At 35.4% G+C, this 19376-nt stretch overlaps 1 protein-coding gene across 2 annotated transcripts in view; it reads right to left on the bottom strand.

Moving 5' to 3' along the window:
• Nucleotides 1–1813: 1813 nt before the first annotated feature.
• The window catches only part of NSRP1 (nuclear speckle splicing regulatory protein 1), a 45441-nt gene continuing 27878 nt past the window's right edge, over nucleotides 1814–19376 (bottom strand). The window contains exons 3-7 of one of the 2 annotated variants that reach the window (XM_059878194.1): nucleotides 9259–9315; nucleotides 7226–7354; nucleotides 6050–6257; nucleotides 5103–5211; nucleotides 1814–3326 (exon numbers count right to left, since the gene is read on the bottom strand). In XM_059878194.1, coding sequence (XP_059734177.1) covers nucleotides 2267–3326; nucleotides 5103–5211; nucleotides 6050–6257; nucleotides 7226–7354; nucleotides 9259–9267 — 1515 coding nt within the window. In that variant the 5' untranslated portion in view covers nucleotides 9268–9315 and the 3' untranslated portion in view covers nucleotides 1814–2266. 2 annotated transcript variants of the gene reach the window in all.

Raw genomic sequence — 19376 nt, 5'->3', positions numbered from 1 at the left:
TCTCCCAAGGCAATAGAAAGAAAAACAAATGGGAATTAATCAGACTTAGAAACATTTGCATAGCAAAGAAAACCATAAAGTGAAAAGACAACCTATGGAATGGGAGAAAATATTTGAAAATAATGCAACTGACAAGGGCTTAATGTACAAAATACATAAACAGCCCATACAACCCAATTGAAAAATGGGCAGAAAACCTAGAGAGTTTTCCAAACAAAACATACAGATGGTCACAGGCACATGAAAAGGTTCTCAACATCCCTGATTATGAGAGAAATGCAAATCAAAGCTACAATGTGGTATCATTTCATACCAATCAGAATGGTGACCATTAAAAAGTCTACAAATAACAAATGCTGGAGAGTGTGCGGAAAAAACAGAATCCTTCTACACTGCTTGTGGGAATGTTAAGTAGCTGCAGCCACTACGAAAAACAGCATAGAGGTTCCTCAGAAAACTAAAAACAGAATTACCATATGGTCCAGCAATCTCACTCCTGAGCATGTATCTAGACAAAACTACAACCCAAAAAGATACATGCACTCCTATGTTCATAGCAACACTATTCACAATAGCCAGAGACAATATCCAAGACGTGGATACAACCTAAATGTCCATTGACAGATGAATGGATAAAGAAGATGTGGTACCTATACACAATGGAATACTACTCAACCATGAAAAAGAACGCCATTTGCGACAACATGGGAAACACAAATACCGTATGATACACCTACATGTGGAATCTAAAATACAGCACAAATGAACCCATCTACAAAACAGAAACAGGCTCACAGACATAGAGAACAGATTCTGGTTTCCGAGGGGTGGGGGGAAGGCAAAGGAATAGACTGAGAGTTTGGGTTAGCAGATGCAAATTTTTACACTTAGAATGGATAAACAGCAAGGTCCTATTGTACAGCACAGGGAACTACAACCAATCTTCTGGGATAAATCATAATGGAAAAGAATACAAAAAAGAATGTATATACAACTGAGTCACTTTGCTGTATAGCAAAAATTAACACCTTAAAAATCAATTAAAGAAATATTAAAAAAAAATCATCATCCACAGAAGGCAAAATAAACAGTACTGGAACAAGAGTAAACAAGTGGAGGGAGAAGGAAAATTAAGATAGTGAATCACAGAACAGTTGTTTACCAACTCATACAATTTAAGTCCATTATTTTAGACCTCAACTATTTAAAAGAACACGTATCTAGCCATACATATAATGAATCCCTTATTTATACTGATCCAAATAACTCATTATCATTATTTAACCAAGAACTGCTACCCTGTGCTCTAGTATGACAACTCTAACAAAGGAATTCAATTCTTCACCAAAGCTGAAGACTTTTAGCCTGTCATTCATGGGCTTCCATGATCTCACCTGAAATTTTCCATTTACACTGTACTATATCCCTCTGTGTACACTCAGTCTATGCTTTTGCAGTATTTGTCACTGTCACTGATAAGACTTAGTATAGAACCTCTATATATGGAACTGTAATAAACTACTGTATTTTTAAGAGTGTATTAAACAAGACATGTTCATAAATAGGCTACCCAGTTCTTTAGCTAATTTTTTTTATTTAAGGTATCTCCATCTTTTCACCCTTAGCTAAAACTCATTTATATACATAACTAATTTAATATCTTGCTAAGGTTTCACAAAAGAGGAATGACGGCATGACACGAGTGACATTTTAAATGTGACAGTTTTAAATAAGCATCAATTAAATGGTACAAATGTATCACAATTTTTATAAAAGAGAGGTATGTTGTGAGCTAAAAAGCTTAGACAAGATCTGTGATTTATATTTTATACTTTAATACAAATTTTAGGACATAAAATGATATTCTCCATTCAAATCCACATTATTATTATCTGAAACACAATATTTATAAAATAAACAGCTCCTGCAACAAAATCAACAATAGAAGAGTTGTTTAAATTATTTTTTAATGGTCATAGTAGAGCCAATTTTCCTCATATTACCTATGAGGATTTAGCAGTCTCTTTAGGTTACTTGAATATAACCAAGAATGTCATACTGATAAGTAAATATTACATATTAACTTAGTTAAACATTCAAGATAAAAGGACTGACTTCTGACTTAACCTAAACCCAAAATGAATTTTGAAAATATATTTTAAAATACCCTCCCAACCACTCAACACACTTCTTTATGTGTTCACACAGCATGTTTCAGGAGCTGTAATTTTCTGTGCTTCCATAGGTCTTTCTACTGGGGCAGCCATCAATCATCTTCTTTCTCAATATATGTCTTTGCATTAATCCTTGCCATTTGCCGGGCCAAGTATCTGTCTCTTGCTGACGTTACAGTTTCTTCATTGCTCCGCTTTGCAAACTTGTTCACAGTCTCGTGCAGCCTCTCCTGTTCTTTGCCTGTCTCTTGGCATTCCTCTGTGATTCTGTGTTTTGCTCCCAATGATGCTTCAGAACTAGAGGGTTTCTCTGGGTTTCTTTCTTTGTCCTTTTCCATGTCTCTCATTTTACTGGCTCTTTCCTGGTTAACAAACCTATCCTTTGCCCTAGAATTTGGGCTGCTTTCCTTTCTGTCTCGATTTCTTTCTGAAGATTCAACACTGACTTCTCGTTTTTCTCTATCTCTGTATTTATCACTATTTTCATATCTTTCTTTTCTTGCTTTCACATGCTCTTCCTTTTCTTTGCTTTTCTCTTCCTTCTCGCATCCTTTCTCATTGTGTCGGTCATAATTATTTCGTTGTCTGTGTCTTTCCTGTTCTCTGGAGGGATATTTCTCCCTGTCTTTCTCCCTTTTCCATTCTCTGTCATTCCTTTCTCTCTCGTCTCTTCCCCTCAGTCTCTCTTCTTCATGCCTCTTCCAGTGGGAATCTCTGTGACTGGACTCTCTGTGCCTATGGGAATCCCTTTTTTCTTTTCGAGAATCACGGTCAGTGTGGTAGCTGTCCTGCTCCCTGGCTGGTCTCTCTTGGTGTTCATCTTCCCTTTTCTCATGGCCTCTTGACCTGGAACTTTTTGTGTGGCATTGGGTGCCATGTTCTCTTTCCTCACTAGATGACGGTGAGCGGGCAGGATTCCTGTGATGCTTGGAGTGACTGCTTAGGGTCTCCGTGCCCTTTTCCCTTCTGCAGTTCCCTTTATCCCCCTCCATTTCATCATTCTCACTGCTCTTAGCATCAAAGTCACTGTCTGCATCTGGGTTTTCCTCTACTTTCACACCAGTTTGGCGAATGCAGTTCTCAGGAGGTATTCTGCTCTCTGAACTTACTTCATCAGAATATCCTTTTGATTTCTCTTCTTTTATCTCAGACCTTAAGAAAAATAATGTAACACAAAATGCCACATTATTAATAGTAAGTAAGTTCTATAAATAAATTCATGGAATTTTTATCAGTACTTAAGTCAATACACTTACAACTGTATATACTTTCTGATTATCCCAAATTCAAAAAGGTGCTGATGTCGATTTACCTGGTAAACATCTATCATTAGTATATTCTAATCATTCAGATTATTTTCAATACTGGTAGAAATGAAAAAGTAAAAATCAGCCCTTCTGTATAGATCACTAGAACCTTCAGGTAGGGGTCTGTGGAAAGTTTTCTAGAACCTTCAGGTAGGGGTCTGTGGAAGGTCTTCCTTTTTGCCAAACAGACAACAAATAATTAGGAAAAGGCATATTCTGGAATAAGTACTAGTTTTCAACAAGAAGTTCAAGTTGTGGCTCTTTGATGAATTTTTATTTTTATTTCTTTCTAAAAAATACTTAAAATAGTCCTGGAAAAAGATGAAGATAAATTTTTTTCACCACAAAATGGTGACAAAATCTAATTCTAAATATCACTAAATAATCCTTCTCACGATTGAAAAGGCATCAGCCTCCTGCTATACACCTCAGCATCTATTATAACAAAATGGAAACACGTGAATCCATCCAGCTATTATGATCAGTTACATTAACACGGTTTACAACACCTGCATTTTCCCAGCTGATCAGCATGGTTGATTTATTTACATTACTCACACATTCATTCTCAGTTATCACTTATTCATTACACAAACAAAGCAACAACTATGGTTCTCAAGGAACTGCTTTCCTTAGATACAAATTTAGAACAAATTTTACCTTCAAATATATTTATGTATATATATATTTATAGCATGATAATTTCACTATTCCTATATCTTATGGGCTTCCCAGGTGGCATTAGTGGTAAACAACGCACCTGCCAATGCAGGAGATATAAGAGATGCAGGTTCAACCCCTGGGTCAGGAAGATCCCCTGGAGAAGGGAATGGCAACCCATTCCAGTATTCTTGCCTGCAGAATCCCACTGCCAGGCTCCCAGGACAGAGGAGCCTAATGGGCTACAGTCCAAGGGGTCGCAAAGAGTCAGACTTGACTGAAGCGACTTAGTATGTATAATATCTTATAATTTTATTCAAAATTCCTCCAACCCTTACTTTCTAGACCAGTACTAATAGGAATGCCAACAGAAATGAGGAATTCCCTGGTAGTCCAGTGGTTATGACTCAGTGCTTTCATTGCTGAGATCCAGGTTCCAACCCTGGTGGGGAATTAAGATTCCACCAGCTGCATAGCATAGCCAGAAACAAAAAGTCTACAGAAATGGTAATGTCCATATCTGTGCTGTCTAATATTGTAGCCAGTAGCCAAATGTGCGAATGGAGTACTTGAAATGTGACTGATGTGACCAAAATTTTAGATTTAATTTAAAGAGCCACATGAAACTAGTGGCTACATAGCAGATAATGCATTTCTAAGCCCCTGATTATGTGAATCTTTATGTTTTACAGAGGCTAGGTCCTATTTATGAAAAGATACGTTTTTCTTTTTATGTACTATATGAACATGCAGAATTACTAAAATAAAAATATCTTGAGCTAAAGGTTTAATTAAAAAGCTGTAAATCTCTAGTTTTTCATTCAATTAGGTCAGGTTTGGCTGACAACAAAATATGCAATACTACAGTCCTCTACTTCCAGGGAGTTTAAATGATCGTAGGATCACATCAGAACTCAAGGGCAGTATCTTTCTTCTAAATACTCCATATGCCACATCTCACCTGGCTTCACGAAAGCTGCATGTAGGTACTTCCTCTTCACCAACTGCTTGATTTAATAGGTGCCTATAAAATCCACTGAGATCTCTCTGCTTGGTTACATCCAAACGTGCTAAGAGAATGAAAGCAAAAGTGAGATAAATATATTCAACAAGGCAAAACGTAGTTCAGTTTTACAGGCACAGAGTATATAACATAGTGTATAAACTGGTCTCTAGATCTATATAGTCTAAGGCCAAATTTGGCCTGTGCCTTTTTCATCAATAGATTTTTACTGGAATGTAGCCCTGTTTATTTACTATCTCGTCCTGAGTGGTGCTCTAAATGAACACACCCAAGTCTTACACATGTGGTTTTCATCCATTTAAAGTTGGTGAGCACTCGACAAATAAGCTGTTTATAATTACTTATTTTACTTTGATCATGAGAAATGACCATGAGTAGAAAGCACTGCAGTAAAGCATTAAGATACTTTTTGGCCTCTGCACATCTTTGTTCTTTCTTGAATTAATGTTATTCTTTTTGTAAATGCCTAGTTAATGTTCCTTGGGTGATGTTAGTTTTCTCATCTCAGGAAAATATAACTAGGATTTAAATCTCAGTTTATATTCCCTTTGACAAATGCTGTGCTGTTACACCTTGTAATAGATGTTTTCACATTTGAAATCATTTTCTAAGGCAATGACTTGTGATGACTATAGTTTTAAGCAGGAAAATAAGATATAATTAGAAAGTTGAATAGATATAACAGTTACTAAGAGTGCAACTGTGTTTTTACCTAAAATCTTCTATTTTATACTATATAACATCATATACTTTGTACCCTGTGTTCACATACATAAATTATGACAACATTGTAATCTAAAAGTTCAGTGACCGAGCAAATGGCTACCACAGGGCAGGATTCTCCTATTTCTATCTCCTTCTACCCTTCTCCTCTTTCATTTCACCTTCAAGTGCAGCAGCTCTTCTTTCTCTTTCTTCCTCTTCAGCTCTCTCTTGCAGTTTTTTCTTATAAGCAGATGTTACAAATGCCTCTTTATCATCAAATTCTCCCTTTTCCATTTCTCGTTCTCTCTGTATTTTCTTTTCCATTCTTTTTTCTTGTTCCTTTTTTCTAATTTCAACTGCTTTCAGTAAGTTGTGAATGTACTTGGGCTAGGGGATAAAATAAGATTATTTAGGAGAGAGTCAAAGATAATGAATTGTTAATATTATATTGTTATCACGAATTCATTAAGATAGAAAGTCAAACAAATAGGATCAACTTCTCAAAATTCAATATAAATTTACTAGCAAGACTGAAAATAAAATTCGTTTCAACAGAAATTTAAGTATAGACAGAATTATTCAAAACACCATTTTCTTTTTAAATCTCAAACTAAACAGGTAATTTTCCCACTGTTTTTCTCACCCTTTTTATAAAATGGTATTTTTTACTTCTTCAGACATGTGAACAGGAAACCTTTCCAACTACTTTTTTCACATTAGTTGAAATACAATTATTTAAAATAGTAGCTTTAATATAATTTTACACCACTACTTTATTTTAGATACTGTAAGATGTAAAGATCCTTAAAAACAAGTCTATGCTTTGTTAAAGAGTGATAGAAAATTTGAAATTATCTCATTCAATCTCCACACCTTTACATTTCCGTCAAACTAAAAATTTGATTGTGATACACGTGGATGATTCAGTTAACAGCTAGGAAGCAATAAAAAATTATAAAACACAAATAAACATAAACAGGAGGAGAAGTACAAAGACTTGCCTAAGAAAAACTTTCAAAAAATAATTTGAAAAGTTTTTAAAGCAAAAAACAAAATTTATAAAATTGTTAGATAATTCTCTTGCTCCTTGTTGCTGCTGCTACTGCTAAGTCACTTCAGTTGTGTCTGACTCTGTGCGACCCCATAGACGGCAGCCCACCAGGCTCCCCCGTCCCTGGTTAGGATACTTTATATATAGCTTCCTAGATTCTAACAAATCCACACTATCTGGAATGAGGGGCTCTTTACATTTTATATACCTAAAATTTTTTGTCAGATCATTCTCGTGGTGAAATAAGAGTAAGATACAAAACACAGGTCAAAGTCAAAGAAAGTTTGTATTTTCAGCTACAAACCTTTCGGTCTTTTCCCAAAAGCAATTTGGGGTTACTTTCTTCCTTCTTTTTCTGCATTTCATCATAAATACTGTCATATTCATATACAGTAGAATCTTCTGCAAGAGCCTTCTGAATTTCAAGTTTGGTCTTTAAAAAAAAAAAATTGAACATATTTCAAAAATATAAGCCAACTAATAGATACCAGAAAAAGTCTTAAGTAGTTTTTTGGGGATAGGATCATAAATCAGAAATATGTCATAAAAATTGTTATCAACCACATTTTCAACTTAAAACCCTTAGAACAGAGCCTTATAGAGAGTAAGTGTTAATTAAACATTGTGCTGTGCTTAGTCGCTCAGTCATATCTGACTCTTTGCGACCCCGTGGACTACAGACCCCCAGGCTCCTCTGTCCATGGGATTCTCCAGGCAAGAATACCAGAGTGGGTTGCCATGCCCTCCTCCAGGATATTAAACATTATTTATTACTATCTATTCCCTTAAAGATAAATAGTTGTGTGTTTAGTTCCTCAGTTGTGTCCGACTCTTTGCGAGCCCATGGACTGTAGCCAGGCTCCTCTGTCCAGAGGTTTTCCAAGCAAGAATACTGGAGTGGATTGCCATTTCCTCCTCTAAGGGGTCTTCCTGACCCAGGGATTGAACCCGAGTCTCCTGTGTCTCCTGCATTGCAGGCAGATTCTTTACCCAATGAGCCATCAGGGAAGCCCCAAAATAGTTATCCACATCAAAAAGTCAAAAGGACTAGGGTATGACTTAGGAACATCAAACCTTAATTTTGAGATGCCTATATTACATATTAAACTTTCATATCATTTTTAATTTTGTTACCAAATAAAATGTTCAGGTTTCAAATGGTAGGAAATACTTTTCTTTTGTAATTGAAAAATGCTTTATTTTTAGAGATGTCACCTCTAGAATTTAAGTAATATATTCACTAAAGAAATTACTTTGCAATACAAGTAGTTTAAAGAATTTTTTGTCTGATATAGTTTTCATTAAAAATATTTTAATAATTATAAGGAACTTTTTATTTATTTTCACTGAAGTGTAACTGACATAGACTATGATTTGACATTTGTGAAATGACCAGTAAGTCTAGTTACCATCCATCAGCATACAAAGCTACCAGAAAAAAAAAAACTTCCTCAAGTGCCAAAAACTTTTAAGATTTACTTTCTTAACGATTTCCAAATTTGCATACAATGTCTATAGTCACTACAGACTATAGTCACTATGCTGTATATTACATCACCATGATTTTTTAAAAAAATAACTTGAATTTTGTACCTCTTGATCCCCTTCATCCATTTCACCAAGCTCCCCAATACACTTCCCCTCTGGCAACTACCAATCTCTTCTCTATGAGTTTTGTTTTGTTCAAATATTTTGTTTTTTAAATTCCAAGTATAAGTGAAATCATGAGATATTTGTCTTTCTTGGATTTATTTCATTTAGCATGACAGTCCATCCATGTTATTGCAAATGGCAATATTTCATTTTTCATGGCTGAGTAGTATTCGTGCGTGTGTGTGTATACACTCCACATCTTCATTATCCATTCACCCATCAATGGACATTTAGGTATTTCCATATTCTGGCCATTACAAATAATGCTGTAATGAACACAGGGGTGCACGTATTTTTTCAAATTAGTATTTTCACTTTCTTTGGATACATACACAGAAGTGGAATTGCTGCATCCTGGCAGCTCACACTAGCAGGAATTATTAAACCATGCAACCCACTGTCAGAATGTCAACTGAAAGCAGAAATGGGTTTAATCTAGAATACAGAAATAAGGAACTAATTCTTCAGTGTGTTTTTCTCCCTTAAAACTTACACAATAAACCTGAAATCTATGCAAATCAAGAAACATCTTACACATTTTCAAAAAAACAAGTGTCAAGATAAAATTATTTAATACACACCTACTGTGTAGTCTCAGTTGCACAGATCCCAAAACTGATTCTTTAAATGTGAGCTGAAATAATTACTTCACCAAATACATTTAATTCACCCTTTCCACCTTACCTGTTTCATTGCTTGCTTCTTGGCAGCTTCCCTCTGAAGGCTTTCACTCACAGAGGTCTATAAAACAGGAAAATGATGTCATTGTTTAAACCAATTTAAAAGTTCTTTTCCAGTATCCTGGCAACTAGTCCCTTACTTATGGTTAAAAATATAGTATTATGAATTAACATTTTCAAGGTCGTTTCCCTTAGGAGACAAATGAATTTTTAATTTAAGTCATCAGGATATAAGAGAAAATAAATTAGTATGGGACAAGATGAGGTAACGTGGATTTTCAGTCCCAGCTTCAACACTGTAATTCAACTTCTATGGATTTCAATTTGCTTTGTGTGCATATATCAATGTGTATGTGCTGAGTCGGGGAGTCTTGGTGCCTTCCAATACTAAAATGGTATAACTCCCCAAAACAAAATGCACATTATTTTAATATTCAACACTGAATATAGTATATCACACTCCTAGTACACGCTGACAGATTAGGGACTGCCAGAACTACTTGCCGTTATAATCATTCAATAAATATGTACCAAAAAGCCTACCATGACACTGTTCGAATTTCTGAAGATAGCAGAAAAACAAGTCTCTATGCTTGAGAGATAAATGGTCTGAAAGGAAAAAAACTAAAGAGATAATTATAAATATGATAAGCAATATAATAAAAGGATTAAAAAAGGGGGCTGTGAGACTAAATGTCTGAGGAATCAAGACTTCCCAAAAGAGATATGACATTAGATCTCAATCAGAAGGAATTTCAGAGAAGGCAAGCAGATCAGAGAGTAGTAACCACAGGGCAAAAGTAAAGACTTGCAGCTAAGAAAAGAAACAGAATACTTGGGAAAAACTGTTTGCCTTAAAGTTTAAGGCTTTGTAAATATCCTAACCAATACAGAAATATAACACAGTAAAGGGGTGCATTTTATGTTGTGCAAATTATATCTTGAAAAAACACTACTCATGAATTTATTTTTAACTGAAAATATAATTCTTAGCTCTAGAACTACAGTTCTCCAGCCTACTGACATTTGCTGTTTTCAGCTGTAGAGTATCAATTGGTGCATGCGTGTTTTCCATGGCAACAAACAAACAAAATAAATGAACTTATTTCTAGTTTCTATGACCATGCAGATGGGGAAAACTAATACACAAAAGCCAGACAGTAATAACAGAACACTTAATAAAATAGGTGTATAGGCAGAGACCAAGTTTATTTTAGGTGACAGTAAACTGACTCCAACTAGAGGAAAAGGTATTGTTAACAAAAATATTAATAGTAACTAAAATCTATACTGAAAGTGAAAGCCACTCTTTGTAAGCCCATAGACTGCAGCCCACCAGACTCCTCTGTCCATGGAATTCTCCAGGCAAGAATACCAGAGTGGACTGTCATTCCCTTCTCTGGGGGATCTTCCCGACCCAGGGGTTGAACCTGGGTCTCCTGCACTGCAGGCAGATTCTTCACCATCTGAGCCACCAGGGAAGCCCTAACATCTATAGAGTCAAGTGCTAGTATGCTAAGTATATTACTTGTGTATTACAAGTATTACTCATTTAAATCAAATGTCCCTGTTATGTGATATGACACATTTTTCACTCATTAGAATTATAAACATGAAAATATTAAATATTCTAGTAAGCATATCTCATGAAATTCTTTACAATGCATTTTGTTTGTTGTTTTTCACAGCTTGCAGGACCTTCATTGCCAAACCAGAGACAGAGCCTAGGCCTGGCTGTGAAAGTGCCAAGTCTTAACCATTGGACCAATGTCTCAGTCTAATTAGTGTATACTAAATTTATTTTTCTTAATCATAGAGTCAACCGTGTCCTCAGGATTGACTAGAAGAGTAAATCCCCAGATGCTGGACTTTTGCAATTATTTTTATTATGCTTTCCTCTCTCCCTTCCAGCCACCATTCACCTGCAATTACTTTCAAACTGGTTGCTTCAACCTGAACTACTAAACTTGAAAAAAAAAACCAAAAAAAAAACACAAGACTATTACTTTTTAGATGTTTATATAATTTAGAATAAGCAGAAGGGAAAGGCCTCTCCAATCTAAAAAGGTACATACATTTTGAAACATCTCAAGAGACTTTGTTTCCATGTTTATAGCTGTTTGGAATGATGAAATCTGACCTTTGAAAAAATCAGTTGTTATTATTTACAGGAGTGATAACATACGGAGAGAGTGATTTTACATATCCTATCCACCAACTTGTACCCCAGATTCCAAGAGCATCAGTGGATAAAGAAGTAACTGAAACTAAGCTGAAAAACTCAGGGAAGACTATCTTCTTTGGAAGTTCATCTGTTTTCTAGCTAAAAGAACTTAAAATGATTATTAATGGTGATGGCTAAAATACCAACAACTTGTTTAAACACAGATAACTTAAAAAACTGAAAATAGCAGCAATAAAACTTTTGTTTCAGTAATAGTGATTCTATATAAAAATTAGTGCATGTATTAAATAACATTTTAAAATCTTCTACATAACAAACATAAGAAACTCTGGTTCAGATTCATATTAGAGATGGTAAAATTAAATGCAGGATCAATAAGACTTTATATTTTAAAGGTCAAGTCTTTATAGGTTTTAAGAGATATTCTTAAATTATAATACTAATACAAATGTTAAGACAAATTTAGTCTGGTTTCCATGAAAAAGAAGGACCTGCAACAGAAGATAAAAACGAAAAAGGTTTTCTTGCATAAGTCAGGGAAGGTTTCATCTTACTGAATTCAGCAAAAAAAGAAACTGATTTCATACATATGCCCTATGAATAAAATAAAACTAAGATATATAATAACTGCCAACATGTCAGTCTCTAAATTTAAGAGTTCCTAAAGGAGGAAGGGCAGAATAATGGTCACAAATGTAAGCTCAGGAATCTGACTTTCAAACTGTTCTCTCTTACTAGCTGTGTTATTTCAGGTATGTTACTTATCTATAGTATCCACCTCACAAGGTGGTTTTGAGGATTAAATGAGATAATATGTAAAAACTACTTTGCAAGTATCTGGCTTAAAGAAGAGCTCAATAAACATTAGCTATCATTACTACCATTATTATTATTAATACTATGCTAATATTTAAGAATAGTGGGCAAAAGAAATGCTTATATTTAAACAAATGAAATATTTAAACAAATGAAAATTAAGTTATGTGAAAATAGTAGCTACAGGTTTTTTTCCCTTGGAGTATTACAATTAAACCAAAGTGTTAACCAAAAAAGCATGTACACTATGTTCCACTTTATCAGTGTGCTTAATAAATATAAAATTGGAATTTACATGAAGTTGTAGTATAGTATGATTCAATTTGCAATAACTGAAATAGAAAAATATAGTCTGTTGAATATTTAAAAGGTGTACCTATTTTCTCTTGTGTGTTAAGATTCCTTAAGGTTTCATATTTAGGACACCAAAACACAGGAAAATGGAGGATGCGTACATTTGAATCCTTCACAAGCCATGGCAGCTGTGGCATAGCTAGAAATGGGCATTCTAGAACTGACAGTGATTTTACTAGCAACTATAAATGAAAATACATTGCCCCAAGGCATGAGATTAGAAAGAACTCTTCTCTTTTTGAGGGAGTCCTCTGCTGTGATGCTATAGTCAAACTGGATGATGGAAGATGACAGCAAGGAACGACTGAATGAAGGGACTTCTTTGCACCTTCAACAAAAGAAGATGGGTTAAGTAACTGTATACTCAACAGAAAGTTCTCTAGCCCATTAAAAATCTGCTTTCAACAATATTTAATGGTATGGGGAAACTTTAAGGCTACACCCATGTTAGTCTTTGTTCACTCCTCAAGAAGCCACCCAATAACCACCTCCTCTCATTCAATGGCTACACTGCTTCTTGTGTATTTTACCTTGACTCAAACCTTCCCACTGAGTCCTTTAGAAACCCCACATCCTCATCCTCTATGATGAATTTTTCTTTTACTTCCTTGACTAAACACTGGCTTTTCTCTAAAGACATCTTTCTTTTGAAGCTGCTCACGGCTCACACACCCTGTATTTCACAACACACCCTGTATTTCGGATTAGGAAGCTGTGTGTCCTCCTGATTCTAGTTTCATATACTGTAGGTAAAAACTCCCTGTTCCTATGAAGCTCATACTATATGACTGTGCTACACTTATTCCCCTCTTTTTTCAGTTTATGAACCCTTTATTACTTGAGCTCAGTCTTCCTTTCTACTGAGGAACATTATGCCATCTCTCTGGCATGCCCTCATCATCCCAGATAACCCATGCCACAAATACTGACATTGTTTTCCTCATCTCCAGTTATGTTTTAAAAGGTTTTTAAGTTTCCCTTTTAGTTGTATTATATCTGAGTGCAATTTATTGATGGTTTCCTCTCTACTCCAGCCACCCTTTCTCATGGTCACTCTTGTCATTATCTTCAGCTCTGAAACTATAAACTTGGGCAACCCACCTGATAACCACCACTACCCTTCTATCAAATTTCACTGAACATAAGATGTGCATTACTTCACGTTTTAACACTGCTGACATTGGATACAGCTTACGATCAGTGGCGTCATCTAATTACTGTTGAACCAGACGTATTCTTAATACCTTAGTTGATAATGCTGCCTGCATATGTAAATATTAAAAGTACCAGCGTCAAAACTTGTAGAATGAGCATCACTGAGCGTTCATGCTGTGATTCTTAAAATTATGTAATTTTGTAGTGATAATTTACTTTTGATTGCCACTTGGAGTTATTACTTCAACCACCTCCAAATACCCTCCTTAAAACCATCGGGTTTGATGCCAGAGAATGATATAGTGTGGAAATACATAATCTGAGTGAAAGAGTGAGTCCAAAAGAGACTCTAGATTTGAAAAAGCTTTAGAAATTCCTTAACCAACTAACTTCACTTATATTTTGCTTTTTATGTATGTTTAAGAATAACCTAAATTTAAAAATTTGTATGTAGTTAAGACTGAAAGAACTCTTCAATACTGTATCATGTACTAAATACACAATTAGAATTCTAAGTGACAAGAAAGACTCATATTTGATACTGTTCTTTTAGTGGCACCTGGTGGCTCAGAAGGTAAACAATCTGTCTGCAATGCAGGAGACTTGGGTTTGATTCCTGGGTCAAGAAGATCCCCTGGAGAAGGGAATGGCTGCCCACTCCAGTATTCTTGCCTGGGAAATCCCAGGACAGAGGAGTCTCTCTGGCTACAGTCCATGGAGTCGCAGAGAGTTGGGCACGACTGAGCGACTAACACTTTCACATAAAATAACAGTGCAACCTACAATGTTTTAGATTTGAAGAAATACAGTAGTTCTCTTGATCACTTATTTCCACTGTATCTTTTGATTTTATGGATTAAAATAATTTAATTTTCTATTAGAATCTTTATAGTAAATAGTCAACTATTCTTGCCAATAATCTTAACTCCTTTGCTATACTGCCTATCTTCTGCACTCATCTGACAAACCCAGTCCTGAATCAATCCAACCATGTATTGTCTATATTAGGCCTGCCGAGCACTTCTGGAAAATACAATTTCTTATTTTCTAATTGTTTGGGCCCTAATGCTACTTACCAATTCTTCTTTTTCACTAGTCAAGTCTATCTTCTTTCTCTACCAACTATATCCAGGCTCATCTCTTTTTAAACTTCTTAAGTCTTTTATCAAGGCCCTGTACACACATTATAGATTACTGCCACCTTTCAAAACTATGAAAAATTGTTATGTACAAAAAATAACATCTGTGAATTCATTATCCAGCCTAAGCAATCCCTATACATCCTTCCCTAATCTCATCTCCTACTCTTTCTACTCTGAATTTTGTTTATAGTCTCCTTAGTTTTGCTATATACTGAAGGTGCTCAGACATGCTATCTGAAAATATGCTGCTTTGACATTCTAATATTCTGAGTTAAAGACACTTGAGAAACAGCAGCGGCAAGGACACTCTGATCTTCCTTTTTTTCCCTAAAGCACAAAATAAAATTCACATGGGAAAGGTGCCTTCCCTGTACTAGGAGTTAGAAACATTCTTATCACCAGAGATGGGGGAGTTAAGGCCAGGAGAAAGCTATACAAACAATTTGTTTGCGTAACTCTTTCTTTAGTCTGCTCCAAATTTTACTTCTCCACAATTGCTCCCTTTGTTAACCTACTATATAAACACTTAGTCTGTTCACTTCTTTGGGTTTTGTTTTTTCTTGTGAAGGCTCCCATATACATGTAAAAGAATTTCCTATTCTTTCCTCCTGCTAATCTATCTTATGCCAGTCCCAGCTGGAGTCTCTAGTAGGGCAGAGGAATAGTTTACCTCCTCCACAGTTTACATCTCTAAATGATGTTGCTTTATTTTACAGAATATGAACTAGCATCCACTCTGCTGATGAACGTTTGGGTTTCCCCTTTCTGCAAACAAAAAAGCTATGAACCTCATTGTGTGTGTGTCCTGATATACATGTGCAACCATCTAGGAGCAGAACTGCTACACTGTAGGATTATCTTCAATAAATATTGATAAATTATTCTCTCAAGTAGTCTGAACAATTCACACGCCCATTTACAGTATATAAATTCCTACTACTCTATCCTTGGGAACATTTTATACTACGGAACATCTTATTCTTTAGGCAATTTTATGGACATAAAATGATTTTATTTTGCATTTACCTTATCATTAACGAGGCTGAACATCTTTTCATGTATTTATTAGTCAGCTAAAGTTTCCTTTGCTGTGAAAAACCTATTTATGTCTTTTGTACATTTTTCTATTTGGGTTCTCTTGTTTTTCCTTAAGGATTTGCTGGAGTTCTTGGTATAGTCTGGACAACAATCTTTTGTTTATATGGTTGCAAACATCTTTCCTCTATGGCTTTATCTTTTCCCTTTTGAGTGATATCTATGATGTTGGCATCTTCAAAGAGAAACATCAAAAAAAGAACTCCTACAACTCTCTCACAAAACCTAAAAACCTTAAGTGGGCCAGAACCCAGGCTCAAATCTCTCCTGTAAGTAAACAAAGATCCCTCCCCCTCTGACCCAAACAGCCACCTTAAGAATCCTGGCATCCCTTTAGAGCCAAAGTGGAATACCGTTGTTGCCTCTATCCACATTCATTCCTCAACCCCAGCATAACCTGGCCTCTATCCCTACCACTCCAGTGAAACTGTTTTCTATAAAACTTTTGCTGTTAAACCTAAACAATACTTCGGGCATTTATTTTGTCTGACCTCTCAGAAATATCTGACATAGTTGATCCTGGCCTTGCTTTAAACTCTGTCCAGGGAGTTCCCTGGTGGCCTAGTGGTTAGGATGTTGGGCTTTCATTGCCATGATCACTTCAATCCTTGGTTAGGGAGAACTGAGATTCTACAAGCCACGGAGCATGGCCAACAACAGCAATGACCAGCCCCCCGCCCCCACCCAAGAATACAAAAGGTACATACATATTCAGGCATATATATCAAATATCACAGTATATTTAAAAGGAAATGGGAGAGGGAATGAAGAAGAAAACTGATAAAGTAAAAGAGTCTTTGCAGGCTGATAATGTGCATGTGCCTTGAAATGAGAAGTATAGCTAACAATTCTGTTTCAAAAATGAATCTTACTACATGCATAATAGTTCTTTCCTTGTCAGAGATGTCACAGTTCCCAAAAGACAAACACACATGTGCACAAGCATAGAGAGATAGAGAAGAAAATGTCATAAAGTATGCTGTTCTGAAGTAAAAAGCAAAAAGTGGGAGAAGCATAAAAGGAATGTAAATAAAAGCGTAATTTTGGACTCCTCATAAGGAAAAGAATAGTTCTTTAATATTGATATATAAAGTAGCAAGGATTAAAGGGAAAAAACAAACTCAAACATGATTCTCAATATCCTATGCTACATCAGTCAAAAAGAGTGATAGAAAAACATTTTGTAAGATTTAGTACTAATAAAAACATTATAACAACATCTCTTCCAGTTATTGTTTAATTTACCAATAAAAGGAAAACTACAATTTATTCCACTTATTTCCCAAAGGAACATTATTAACCCTGTTGGTAATAACCAGCCCATTTATAATCAACAGTTGAAGGTCTTGTAATCCTCCTCCCCACACAGGCCAAATTTTAATGAAATACACTTGGTAATGTATTTTTTTCAAAAGACAAGCAACAGTTTGGCACCTAATATATAATCATAATGACCGAGTCAGGTGTGCAGTATCCCCAATACAGACTTTATTAGAGTTCAGTTATACATACACAATCTCTTGACATTGAAGATGTAGTTCTTACAGATAAAACCCAAAGGCAGGAAATGAATCTCCTCCCAAATGCTGCTTCTTATCTTTAAAGTAGCCTCAAATTATTACTAAACTAATAAAGTAATTTTGTTTCAGAAAGTGATCTGATCTATTTTATTTTCAGTTTTTGATAAATCCAAGAATGAGATGGGGGATTATTGCTTTTTGTCTGACTACACACACTGAAACACAACAGGAAAATAAAGAAAAAACTTTTTTTTAATGGTTTTTATGGTGAAGCTAGAATAAGCAATATCAAAGTCTGTCGGTGAATGAGAAAGATGCATATGGTTTTAGAAAAACAGAAAGCTAATTCTGTTATTTAATAGCAAATGTAGAAGTAAAGCTTTTACCATTTTCAAATCAGAAATTGTCAGTTAAAAATGATGACTAAAAAGGGTGCAATGAGATTGTATAGAAATAAAGCCATGCAAAAATATAATTATGGTTATTACCGCCTTTTTTAGAAAATATTTTTCTAATATAATGATTCTGAATTAAAGGCCACAACCCAAAATGAAGATCAAGATTCCATTAAAAAGTCTCAAAAAAGTCAAGCTACCAAAGTCAACAGTCTACCACAAAGTGGGATGGAGACAGCACAAGAAACTTTCAGATGACTAGTGAGTAATGACGACAGCTATTGCACACAAAGAAGGTATTATTTTTATTGTAGCAATACAGCTACCATTTGGGCTTCCCAGGTGGTGCTAATGGTAAAGAACCCGCCTGCCAACACAAGAGACTCAAGAGACATGGGTTCAATCCCGGAATGTCGGGAAGATCCCCTGGAGCAGGGCATGGCAATCCACTCCAGTATTTTTGCCTGGAGAATCCCATGGACAGAGAAGCCTATACGGCTACAGTTCACAGTGTCGCAGAGTCAGTAACAACAGGCGACTCAGCACGCACTCACAGCTACTGTTTATGATACTTCTATTCTATGCTTGCAATGTACTAGGCACTTAAGGTACTTTTGGTCCTTAAAATAAATATTTAGATATTATAGAGATTTTTTTTTTAATGTGGAACTAAAACTAAGAGATTAAACAATTTGCTCAAGATCTCAGAGCTAGGAAAGCAACCCAAAGTTTCTGGTTTAAAGTGGCAGATTAATACATGCTGCAGCCTCCTCCTCCTCCAAACCCATAGAATGACAGTAAAGAAATCCATAATCATGCTAGAAAATAAGAAAGGATACTGTCAACGGACTGGAAACTTGAGGAAGACAGAAAACTAGAAACCAAAACTCTCCAGAGGGTGAATGCCAGAAAAGATGGGTATGGTTCCCAGGGTACTACATGTTCTGATGTAAAGGATACAAAGAGCACATGACAAAGACGAATTAATTGGTGTTTTTAAATTAGAAGCAGCAGTCCAGGTGACCCATGTTACGTTCTACCTTTTCTGGAAAAGGCATATTAAAAGATTTTTTCTGCCTTTAAGAAAAGTGAACACACGACTGCTCAAAGTTTACAACACCAAAGATAAAGAGAAAAATCCTAACAACACCTGGGAAAGAAGCTGAGCATGATGATTACTTACAAAGAATTAGACCGATACCAGGGCCCTCCACTTGGAAATAATGGAGATAAAAGGAAAGCAAAGTATTATTTTAAAGTTTGGAAGGAAAATAATTTCGAACTTGAAATTCTATATGTAGCCAAAACTATCTTTCAAGAATAACGGTAAAATAAAGACATCTGTAGATCTGCAAGGATTTAAAATTATCACCCACAGATACTCTCTAAAAGAATTACTCGAGAAAATACCACTGGAAGTACAAAGAAGTAGGATGCAGAAATCAACAATGCATGAATGG

The sequence above is a fragment of the Bos taurus genome, chromosome 19 (assembly GCF_002263795.3).
Source record: "Bos taurus isolate L1 Dominette 01449 registration number 42190680 breed Hereford chromosome 19, ARS-UCD2.0, whole genome shotgun sequence".
Taxonomy (NCBI): domain Eukaryota; kingdom Metazoa; phylum Chordata; class Mammalia; order Artiodactyla; family Bovidae; genus Bos; species Bos taurus.
This window is presented reverse-complemented; position numbering and strand designations above follow the sequence as displayed.